The following is a 12,437-nucleotide window of genomic DNA, read 5'->3' on the forward strand; positions in this document are numbered from 1 at the left end:
AAAAAAAAAAAAAAAAAAAAAAAAAAAAAAAAAAAACAGAAAAAAACGACTGAAAGAAATAAACAGAGTCGCAGAGAAAGAAAAAGTACTTGAAGAAATAATGGTCAAAATGTTCCCAAACTCAATCAAAAACCCACAATATCAAAGGCTCTGAAATTTCCCAGGAAAGTCTAATGCTGAGACCTCTTTCTGCATTTCTTCTTAATTCTTGGGCCCAATCTATAGGGCAGGGGGGTAGGTATATCCCCAAGGGTACAGCTCTGGGTAGAAAATGGGTACAAGTCAATGAGTAGGGACTTAGCCCACTACCAACGTTCCTGCTTTTTTCCTAGCATTTGAAGAGGATTCCAAATGCCTTTTCTCATTTAGCTCTCCCCCAACCCCCGCCCAACTCCACGCAGTTTAACCAAGAGTCTTGTCAATAAGTAAAGGAATATGTGCTACCAGCTTGCTGCCTTCTGCCCTTGAGCCAAACCCATCAAGTCAGAACCCTATTCCTCCTTCCCTCCTACGCCTCCAGTTCACCCCCACACACACATGGTCCCCCTCCCCTTAGAATAAAGATGCAACACCATCTTGAAGACTTACCTCCTTCCTCTCAGGTTATCCATTCCACCATCCTTAGAGATCTGCCTAACAAACTAATGTCCCAGAATGGGGCCCAAGTGTTTTACATGGTGACATGCCTAAGGGGAAATGAGGCTTGAAGTGCAAACCTCTTATTCATAAATTGATCTCCCATCCATCCAAACTAAAGGCAGATCCTATAGAAGAGAATCACCAAGGGCTGCAAGAGACTGCCTCGTGCTAAGAAAGGCTAAAAAATCACAAGCATTCCCCTCTTGGCACCTGCTGTAAATCCCTAAGATTTACAGTCAGTAAGAGTTGTGTGCAGCTGTAATCATGCCTCATGCTGGGATGATAACCTTTCCAGAAACCAGGTGTTTTTTGTGTCTGGACTTAATCACCCAACCCAGCCAAGCCCTGAGCCATGTGACTTTTTGAAAATTCAGCAGGTGGCAGCCCCATGTCCAATCTCAGAAACTAAGTTGGGTCCCTTTACATAGAGAAGTGGCTGGAATGGTCAGGTAACAAGGGTTCTCAGGGCAGAGAAGTAACAATCCATGCTGATAGAGGGGTGTGCCGACACAGGGCTGACCCGTTCCTTTCCCCAGAAGCCTCTGCTGGAGCACTCAGATGATGACTTCTCTACATTTCTTCAGACAGAAGTCTGCTGTATATGCAAGAATACTGACCAGAGTCTCTGCTAAGTTTCTATGGTTCAGAAAACATAATTGGTAACATCTTGGGTTTTGTTCATTTTTCCTAATAAAAGCTCACTAGAACTTCTTTTTTTTTTTTTTTTTAATGAATCCTGAGGGCACCTGGGTGGCTCAGTGAGTTAAACCTCTGCCTTCGGCTCAGGTCATGATCTCAGGATCCTGGGATCGAGACCCACATTGTGCTCTCTGCTCAGCAGGGAGCCTGCTTCCCTCTCTCTCTGCCTGCCTCTCTGCCTACTTGTGATCTCTCTCTCTCTGTCAAATAAATAAAATCTAAAAAAAAAAAAAAAATGAATCCTGAGATGTTCCCAGCATGGCAGGCACAAGGCTGAGATACAATGAACTTGAGGAGCAGGTGAGGGAAGAGATGCCCTCTGCTCATCTTCCCCTTGACTTCTCTCTCTGGGGAAGGACATAAAGGAGAGGAGAGAAGAATTTCTGCTCTTCTTCCTTCCCATGGGTAACCTTGATCCTGTCACCTTTTCTTTTAAGACCCTTACAGTCACGAACAACTTGTTTTGGAACTTCTTTTAGTATCTGCAATCCTCCACTTTGGCCACATTTTGACATGAATGGTATTGTCACTCTGGCAGAGACAGAGGGAACTTCTGGATGATGGGTTTATGGCTTTTAGTGACATGAGGCAAGGATAACTGAGGACAGGTCAGAGGGGAAGCTTTCATTTTCGCAAAGCACCATCGGGAGGAAGGAAGGCATGTGGGGCTCCATATGGGGACCTCAGAGCTAGGTGATGGGGCAGGGCTCCTGCTACAGAGGACTTACACTCATCCTCCTAAGCTTGTGACCAACAAATAAAGAGCAACCTTCAACATCCAACCCTCAAAGCATTACATAAGCCTAGGACTCTTCATCAGCACTGACCAAACATTCTGCTTAAACCATATCATGTAAGACGTCTGTCTCACATGAAGATGATCTAATTCAAGGAAGCCTGGATGGCTCAGTCGTTAAGTGCCTGCCTTCGGGTCAGGTTCATGATCCCAGGGTCATGGGATCAAGTCCTGCATTAGGCTCCCTGTCCAGAGGGAGACCTGCTTCTCCCTCTTCCACTCCCCTTGCTTGTGTTCCTGGTCTTGCTATGTTTCTCTCTGCCAAATAAATAAATAAAATCTTCTAAAAAATTAAAAAGTTGATCTGATTCAGGGGGAAATGCTGAGGGGAAAAAAAAAAGAGATGATCTGATTGGAGTCTTGCAACAGACATGGCCCTCAACTCCCTCCCAGCCTTAATATCAGGAATCCATCGGCTTCCTTTATCTCTTCATGGGTTTTTCTGCCTCATAACTCATACATGGACTTACTTTGGATCTAGAACATAGCAGCTTTTTGTAGGAATCCTTCATGACTCCAAACCACAATCTCAAAAGAGGATGTAAACAGGCCCATTGTGGGGAAAACCTGGAGGCAGAATGAGTTAGAGCCATTCCGCTTCACCTGAACCACCTGGGACCTTTACTAGGAAAGCACAAAATTATGAGCTAAGAGGGAGCAATAGGAAGAAAATTTACCAGGTCTTGAGTCCTGTAAAGTGCAAGCTCTGTGGTGCATTAATTTACATATTCTAGGATCTCCACCTCCCAGCCATCCCTGTCCTGTAGGGATGAGGACTGCTGGAGGCAGAGAAGCCATCCCTTTCTCAGGTCCCATCAGGGCTCGAAGTATACAATCTGGGACACTGCTCAACCGCCCTCCAAGATGTTTCTACTCTACTGGGTCACCAATCACAGATCACAGATCACCACCCAGGGGTCCCTAACCAGGTGTCAGCAGCAGATTCTGATAGCCTTGCCACATGCAGAGCAGACCTGAAATTGATCAGTTTCCCCACCCTCTCAATGGAAATATCTCTGCAACCCTACTACCCTGAGCCAGGTGGTTCAGTCTCTCAAACTGGATTCTCTAAAGAATCTGAGTTTGGAGGTCAAGAGCAATCTAAAAGGACTTTTGAACAACGCAGAGGTAAGGGATGCTGACCTCTGATGCATTCAAAATCCACATGTAACTTCTGCCTCCCCAAAACAAACTGTTAATAGCCTACTGTGAACCAGAAGCCTTACCAGTAACAACCAATTAACAGATTTTATATGTGATATGTGTTATATGCCATATTCTGATAATAAAATAAGCTAGAAAAAAAGCTATGAGGAAAATCATAAGAGAAAACACTTACAGCACTCTATCTATTGGGGAAAAAAAAATCCACAGGTAAATGGACCCATGTGGTTCAAACCCATTTTGCTTAAGGGTCAAATGCTGTTTAAGGGTCAAAATGGTCATTCTTGAAAAACATTCAAGGGGATCCCAATTCAAAGTCTGGGGCATGATTTCCAAACCGCTCCCTCTCTATCAAGTTTCCTTTCACCACTATCACCATCACTACTCCACCCAACCTGACCTGGAGCTTAGGTGCCAAAGTCCTGAACTCCCTTTCCAGCCTCCCCTCACCCGCCATTGTTTCATCCCTTTATACTTTCTTTAACCTCCAACCCTTTGGTATGTAGATCATTTTAGCTTTCCTAACCCCTAGACTCGCAGTAACAATTCTTGCTCTGTAAGAAGAGGTTGGGAGGGGCGCCTGGGTGGTTCAGTTGTTAAGTGTCTGCCTTTGACTCAGGTCCTGAGCCCAGAGTCCTGGGATTGAGCCCCAAGTCGGGCTCCCTGCTCTGCAGAAAGCCTGCTTCTCCCTCTCCCACTCCCCCTGCCTGTGCTCCCTCTCTCGCTGTGTCTGTGTCTCTCGCTGTGTCTGTGTCAAATAAATAAATAAAATCTTAAAAAACAAAAAAAGAGGTTGGAAAAAACTGAGCAGGCTAACAAATGTAGGATTTCCTTTCCGAGATACAGTACATTGGTTCTGTACCTTGATGCACTAATACTGCATATTATACTCATATCGTACCTTAGCCCTGGACAATACTCTCTTCGTGAGCATTCACGCATTTATTCTGCTTGCACTCACCTTGATGTGGTCAGGCCTTCCATGGGTATGGACCCTTTCTGGTACTCCATCTTGGGCTTGAAGGATTCTCTGGGCAGGTAACAGTGATAGAGAGGGTAGTTCTCGGTGTATTCGGAGAGGAGACATGGTTTCTCTATTTTATCATAAATCTTGGTAGGAAGATGTGGACAGTGATGCCGCCTATAAGAAAGACATCAGTCAGGTCTGTTATCTTCTGGGGAAGAATACAGCCAGTCTGACAATGCCACCTTCTCTAAATGGGACCCCAGGTTTTCAAATCAAGACGGCCAGCATTAAAAACAGGAACTTAACTTTTCTCTACTAAACTAGGAAGTGGCCAGAATTTTTTTTAATGCTGGATAGCTGCAAACGGCTCATCACCCAAATTCCTTAAATCACAACATTACACACAAGCATAACTGATGGTCAACCACAAAGATGCCATACTGCCTGTTTAAATACGAAATACTTCCGGTACCCTAGTGGGTAAATCGCTGTGGCCCCAAGTCCTTTGAGGGATGCTCCAGCTGGTCTCCCAATCACCCAGCAGTTAGGGTTCAACACCTGACCTGACCCTGCACTGCGGGGCTGTGCACTAAGCCTTTCCTAGTCAGCTGGTTCCTGGGTCAACTCAGAATGTCACCTTTCCAGATAAGGGCCATCACACGGAGCAAAACCCCCTCGGTTCTGAGCTTGCTCCATGCCACTGACTACGGAAACCTGTTGCACACTGAAAGTCTGGCTCATCTTCTGGTCTCGCCTCAACTGGTGCCCCCACAGAAAGACTTCCACTGGTTATCTTCTACCTAAGATCCACCCAGCAGCCCTCCCCTGGCACAGAGGCTCTCTCATCCCAGCGCGGGCCTCTCCCACCACCTCCTGCTCGCGGTCATTGGCTGGTCTGCTGGTGAGCTTGTTCACCGTCTCTTGTCTCTCAAGCTCAGCACCTTCTCTGTCTTGCTCACTGCTAGAGTCCCTTATCCTGCCTGGTACACAGCAGACTATCTGCCAATGAACTATTACTGAACAAATGACGAAATACGGAAATATATTATTAAATAAACGTGAGGTCTCATTACACAACTAGATGAGAGAAAATAATTTGAAGTTATAATTCATGGTGAGTTTTCCCATTTTGCACACATGGTAATAAATGAACCTTAGGATTCTACTTATCGCTGGACAAAGGGCGGCCGTTGGAGCTCTCAAAACCTAAGCAGTCTGTCAATTATTCATACGCCACAGATAACTCTTACAAACCAGCTGGGGCACCCCTTGTCTTCAGACATCAACACAGCCACAAACCCACATGTTCGTGATTTCCAACTTCCTTCCACCAAGGAACAGCACAGAATGGCTTATTTTTAAACTTTTTTTTTAACGCTGATTTTAATTAGAGAAACAAAATATACAAAAAACATACAAAAAAACAAAAATACACAGTATTCTGGGGCAGCACATGGGGGAAGAGAGAGAGAGAAAGAGAATACATCACCGTTCTCATCTAAAGCATTTTCCAGGCAATGGTTAGCATGCTATCTATTCCTGCTATTAGTAAGTTCCTCCCTCTGTATCAGTGTTTCCTGCCACCACTGTTGTTACCAGTACTTCTCTTCCACCTCCCAGACCCTAGAGAAAACAATCAACACATGTCGGGTTCATACGGCTAATACTGCATATTAACAAGTACCTTTAGAGAGAATGCTCTTTGCAGGGCACCTGCTGGCTCAGTCGCTTAAGTGTCCACCCTTAGCGGGGAATCTGTCTGAGAGTCTCTCTCGCTCTCTCCCTCTCCTCCTCCACTCTGTCATCACTCTCTAAATAAATCTTTATAAGACAGAGAAAGAGATCCCTACATGATTCTTTTCTCTTTGTAGTTTTGTGTATCCGAAAAGCCTTAAGATGGCACAAACTTGCCACATTCGTTTTTCTTTTTTAACATTCTTTTTTTTTTTTTTTTAGTTTTTAAGTAATCTCTACACCCAACATGGGGCTCAAACTTACAACCCAGAGCATCAGGTGGCACAAGCTCCGCGAACTGAGGCAGCCAGGCGCCCCTACTTTTTATTTTTGTTATTACAGAAGTACTACTGGTTCCCAGTATTTTAGATTTTCCTGATTATTGACAAGGAAATCTTCCACATAAATATGCCACCCTGAGGGTACAAATTTCAGTGTTAAATACACTCAATAAAAGTTTAGTTGTTCTTTTTCAAAATGCATGTTGTTGGCATTTCATAGACAAAGATGATTGTATATTTAACATTCTATATATTTAATAAAATGGGCCCTAATCATGGCTACATGAGTGATGAGTGCTTTCATCTTCTGTTCACTCAAGAGATAATTGTGTTTGCACAATAAACAAAATAACCGCATCCCATGCTATGTAAACATTAGATATCATTACCATTCCTGTGTTCACCATCGGTCCAATTATCTGAGTTTTCAATCTGAACCAATTAGCACCCTATCATTTTAGGATTCCTACAAACCTCAAATCAAAAGCCAAGAACTGCTGCTTACCAAAAATGCCTCTGCCAATCTATTTTGTTCACCCGTGCTCTGAGAAAAAAAGTCACGATTTTATTAAGAATAACTTCGATTCAAGCACTTGCAATAAAATCCACCCCACAGGCATAGCAATATTTTCCATCTCCAGGGCCCTTGTTTTGCAAACCAGTAAAACTTTGTTTTTATATAAAGCCCCCCCTTCCATAAGGTTACTTTTTTTGACTTCACACTATAAAGACTTATTCCTCAAGAAAAATAAATTTCATGGCAAAATACTATCTTATGATTGGTATCACGAGAGGGGATTTCAATAAAGCAATAAGCTTCCACTCAGACACTGATGTTCCTTGAAGTGGAATGTTATCTGTCTATAGGGAGGGCGGCAGGGTTGTTCTGGACTCGTTGCTAGTTAGCTAAAATCTGTCTCACTCCGAAGTACCAGACTCTTACTTGAAAGTAAATGTTTCACTACCTGTCTGTTCCTAGGACCCCCTCCTTTGCCTTACCCATTAACCCAAAGCCCTGAGTATCCCTCTCAAGTCACCAAGCACAGTATCTCCTCCTTGTCGGTCTGCCACCTTTTTCCCAAAAGGGAAACACTTCAATTCTTAATTTTTAGTGGGCCTAGGAGTGATTAAAGAAAGTGTGTGAAGGGAAGCCTGAGTGGCTCAGTCAATTAAGCAGCTGCCTTCGGCTCAGGTCATGATCCCAGGGTCCTGGGATCGAGTCCCGCATCAGGGTCCCTGATCAGTGGAGAGCCTGCTTCTCCCTCTCCCCCTGCCTGCTGCTTTCCCTGCTTATGCATGCTCTCTCCCTGTCAAATAAATAAATGCAATCTTTTTTTTTTTTTTAAGATTTTATTTATTTATTTGTCAGAGAGAGAGAGGGAGAGAGAGCAAGCACAGGCAGACAGAATGGCAGGCAGAGGCAGAGGAAGAAGCAGGCTCCCTGATGAGCAAGGAGCCCGATGTGGGACTCGATCCCAGGACGCTGGGATCATGACCCGAGCCGAAGGCAGCCGCTCAACCAACTGAGCCACCCAGGCGTCCCTAAATAAATGCAATCTTAAAAAACAGAGAGAGAGAGACTGGAAGAAAGGAAGGAAGGAAGGGAAAAAGAGTGTGGAATCACCAAGCTTGGGGTATTTTAAAGTAAGCCTGACAGTCATGAGCCCAAGAAAGGAGACCTCTTCAAACTCTCTGATACTCATATCCTTTGAGGGGCTGCCATGGCCACCAGGCTGGGGGTACACACTCAAACCAGCCCAGTAGGGGCCACTAGGCAGAGAAGGCAAAGGGGAGGGAGGCTTCCTTACCAGGACCATCTAAAGTCTTTCCACTCCAGAATTTACTAAAGGACCACAGGAAAAAGGAAATAATCCTGACTTTTTCTGATATTTGGTAAAGGGAATAGTGGAAAACTTTCAACAGAACACAGAAAAGGTGAATAATAGTTGACTCTGAGCACTGACTCCAAGCTAGAACCACAGAATTTTAAAAATTGAATTTTAAAAGGGGTCATGGAGGGATGCCTGGTGGCTGTCTGTTATGCACCCGCCTTCGGCTCAAGTCATGATCCCAGGGTCCTGGGATCGAGTCCCACATCGGGCTCCCTGCTCAGGAGGAAGCCTGCTTCTCCCTCTGCCTGCCGCTCCCCACTATTTATGCACACTCTTTCTCTGACAAGTAAATGGATAAAATCTTTAAAAATAAGTAAAGAAGAGGAGCTATGGAGATTATCTAATCCAATGTCCTCACAATGCTGACAAAAAAAAAATCAGAAGCTCAGATAACCATGTATACAACCCAGCCATGGAAAGCATCTAGTTCTCTTTTGCATCTGAATGACCAGATTCATTTCCTGACATCTAGGTCTGTAGGAACCATAGAACGGATGAGAGAACGTTAAAGATCTGACAAGTTCCTCTAGCATCGCAGCACCTGATAGAGAATGCAAGCCAGGTAGGAGAGCCACACACATTTTAAATGTTCTAGTAGCTACCTTCAAATGGTAAAAAGAGGCAAAATTAATTTTAATATATTACTTAATCCAATATATTCCATTTCAGCATATAATCAATATCAAAAATTAAGATATTTTGCTTTCATACAACTTTAAAATCCAATAGGCATTATACATTGACAGCCCGTCTCAATTAGAAATAACACATTTCAAAAAAAAAAAAAGAAAGAACACATTTCGAGGCACCGGGGTGACTCAATCGGTTAAGCGTCCAACTCCTAATTTCAGCCCAGGTCACCATCTCAGGGTCGTGAGATCGAGCCCCATGTTAGGCTCCACACTCAGCACAGAGTCTGCTTGAGATTCTGTCTCTCCCCCTGCCTCCTCCCCACCCCCACTCACACACACATGCACTAAATAAATACATAAATAGATAAATAAAATCTTAAAAAAAAAAAAAAAAAAGAAATACCACATTTCAAGGGCTTATTAGCCCCCAATGGTGGTGGCTAGTAGCACAATCTGGAATCTGAAGGTTCACAAGAAACAAATGCCAACCCTTGGATGCCAGCGTTCTCCACAAGTGGAAGAAAGAACAACATACCTAGAAATATTTTTCTTGATTCATATCGTATTTATCTCCTACTTGGACTCTCTGACTTGCCTTCCTGGGACATAAACAGAGGCCTTAAGGGACAGGAAAAATTGAATTTTCCTCTAATTCTTCTCGCTCCACAGAGCCAAGCTTCAGTTCCACGTGCCTGTGACACTCTCCGGAGCCGCCCTCCTTCCTGCCACTTCCATATTCCCAAAATGCTTCGCCTTCTTCAAGGCCCATCTTGCAAGCCACGCCTACCACCACCACCACCCTTGGAAGCTGCTAAGAATGCGACTGCACAGGGCGGCTGGGTGGCTCAGTGGGTTAAAGCCTCTGCCTTCAGCTCAGGTCATGATCCCAGGATCCTGAGATCGAGCCCCACATTGGGCTCTCTGCTTGGCGGGGAGCCTGCTTCCCCCTCTCTCTCTCTCTCTCTCTCTCTGCCTGCCTCTCTGCCTACTTGTGATCTCACTGTCAAATAAATATTAAAAAAAAAAAAAAAAGAATGCAACTGCACTGTCATGGGCTAGGACTCACTGTCTCCTCTGGGTGTGTGCCTGGCTGTGTCCCTACCTCTTTCGGGAACATTTTCTATACCGCCTTACACAGGCGTTTACTTATAAACTCTCAGATCAAGAATTCTCATGGCTGCAAACACAGATGTTCATCCTGGCAAAAAGCTGATGAACAGCATGGCAATTCTTCTGGCCACCAACAAGCACCACAAACAATAGCCAGGGAACTGGAACTTAGGACTTCTCAAGCATAGAAGCTTCCAATCCTCTTTTTTTTTTTTTAATATTTTATTTTAAGATTTTATTTTATTTTATTTATTTTTATTTTAAAAATATATTTATATTTTATTTATATTATTTTATTTTATTTATTTTTATTTATTTATTTTAAGATTTTATTTATTTGACAGAGATCACAAATAGGCAGAGAAGCAGGCAGAGAGAAAGAGGGAGAAGCAGGCTCCCTGCTGAGCAGAGAACCCCATGCAGGGCTCAATCCCAGGACCCTGGGATCATGACCTGAGCAGAAGGCAGAGGCTTTAACCCACTGAGCCACCCAGGCACCCTCCAATCCTCTTTTAGATGGTGACCTGTTTGTAAACAATATAGCATCTATGATAGCAATGACTTCTCTTGCCTCTACCATGGTTTCCCAGAATCCCCCAAGTTTAGCCTGGTGTGGACAGGGAAGAAGGCTCTCCTTCACTCCGGAAGGCAATGCACATGGCAGAGAGGGACCTTGGAGGCAGGAAGATCTGGTTTCCAATTCTAGCCCTGTCACTGACTGCTTGTGTACTGTTAGGGAGCCTTTTTTTTCCTTAGTTAATATAATTCTTCTGAGCTTCAGTTTCTTCCAGATCTGTAGATAACTTCTACTCTGTAGGATTATGTGGATTAAATCAAATACTGGAGATAAAATGCCTAGCCCAGTCCAAGGCAAGCAGTCTGAAATTAATAGGCTGTTTATTGAGCAATTACTATCCAACACATGGGCTAAGAGTTTTATATGTTATCCCATCTAATCCTCATAGTAATGCCACAAGCAAGACACTATTATCCCCATTTTATAAACATGAAACTGAGACATGGGAGGTGTGATTTTGCTCAAGGCCGCATAGCCAGACTGCAATGAAATCAGGACTAAAACCCCAGATCTTCTGCCTGATTCCAAAACCTGTGCCCTTAATCACAGCCATATACTGTGTGGTTTCAGGGGAGGCCAGCCTATACCAAATACCTCTGGTTTCTGGCTGCCTGGGTAAATGTAGGGACAGCTCAGTTAATAGGCTGCTCTTAGACCTGTCCCTTCCCCTTCACTACACTCAGAATCTTCCAAGGCAAGACACACTCCTCTTTCCCAAAGACCCTAAAACTATTCTGAAAGAAACCAACAAAGACATACAATTCCAAATACTCTTTAAAATTCTAACCTTTCCATTGCTTCTTGACCTTTTGGCTAAGATCAAGTGCAAAACTCTGACCTTTCCACAGATCTTTGATGTCGTCCAAAGAAGAGCAAATCATTCAAGCAGTAACAATAACAACCAGGAAAACAAAGAACACAGAACTCCAGGTCCAGAGGACCCATGAGATTAGCCAGCTCTACAGCTTCCTCAGGCAGATGTGGACACTGGGACCAAGAGATGCTGGGCTGCTGCCTGAAGTCACACAGCTGGTCAGCAGCAACGTTCAGCCCATGTCCCACATCACCTCCCACATAACTGACTTCCAGTTACAATCCAATTTAAAACTCAAAGTTCACACTCTAAGGATTTACAGCCCATTTTTCCTTTTTCCCAGTAGTTAGAAGTCTGTGACCTGTCACAGCTGCTGTGTTAGGGAAGAAAACAGATCAGAAAATGCATTCTTGGGTCTAGTAGTGGAGAAACTACCAAGGATCACCAAACCTCCCGTCATAAAAGTCACATTCCATGCTGATAGCTCAGAAAGAGTCCAGGGTGTCTAGAATAACAAAAACTTGAAGTTCCTAGAGGCAGGGTCTTCTCAGAGGAAAACCCATGTGTCTGGAATGGTCTCCTTGAACATGAGCAGCTCACAAAGCCAACCCAAGTAATCTCTGCTGATGAGTAAAGCCAGTGCTTTTCCTGAAATGCATACTATCTACTTTCAGTGGTTGATAAACTTCCAAATTGTTTACTAAAATTTCTTCTTTCCTCTTTATAACATACCCAGAGAGCCAAAGGACAAGTGAAAATGTTTTTATTAACAGAAACATGGGACCATTTTTGAACATACATAGATATATATTTCATGCCGATGTTGAGACATAAGGACTCATACTCCCTACCTACCTTTTCTATACAGATCTTTAAAGAGTCAGAACAGGGGCACCTGGGTGGCTCAGTCAGTTAGTCCTCTGACTCATGATTCCAGCTCAGGTCATGATCTCAGGGTCGTGAGATCAAGCCCCGTATCAGGTTCCATGCTCAGTGCAGAATCTGGTTGAGATCCTCTCTCTCCCTTGCTCCCTCCCCCTGCTCACACACAAGTGCTTGCTCACTCTCTAAAAAAATAAATAAGATCTTAAAAAAAAAAATCAGAACACTGTGAGAAATCTGGTAACTCCAG

General features: G+C 43.9%; 1 protein-coding gene across 1 annotated transcript in view; it reads right to left on the bottom strand.

Moving 5' to 3' along the window:
* Nucleotides 1–9,573, bottom strand: part of LOC111156590 (stabilizer of axonemal microtubules 1) — a 33,558-nt gene extending 23,985 nt beyond the window's left edge. The window contains exons 1-3 of the mRNA XM_022517577.1: nt 9,497–9,573; nt 5,862–5,888; nt 4,260–4,439 (exon numbers count right to left, since the gene is read on the bottom strand). Of these exons, the coding sequence (XP_022373285.1) occupies nt 4,260–4,439; nt 5,862–5,888; nt 9,497–9,573 (284 nt within the window). The remainder of the gene's footprint in view (nt 1–4,259; nt 4,440–5,861; nt 5,889–9,496) is intronic.
* Between the last annotated feature and the right edge of the window lie 2,864 nt (nt 9,574–12,437).

Source organism: Enhydra lutris, unplaced genomic scaffold, assembly GCF_002288905.1.
Source record: "Enhydra lutris kenyoni isolate GAN:26980312 unplaced genomic scaffold, ASM228890v2 scaffoldscaffold47, whole genome shotgun sequence".
Classification (NCBI taxonomy): domain Eukaryota; kingdom Metazoa; phylum Chordata; class Mammalia; order Carnivora; family Mustelidae; genus Enhydra; species Enhydra lutris.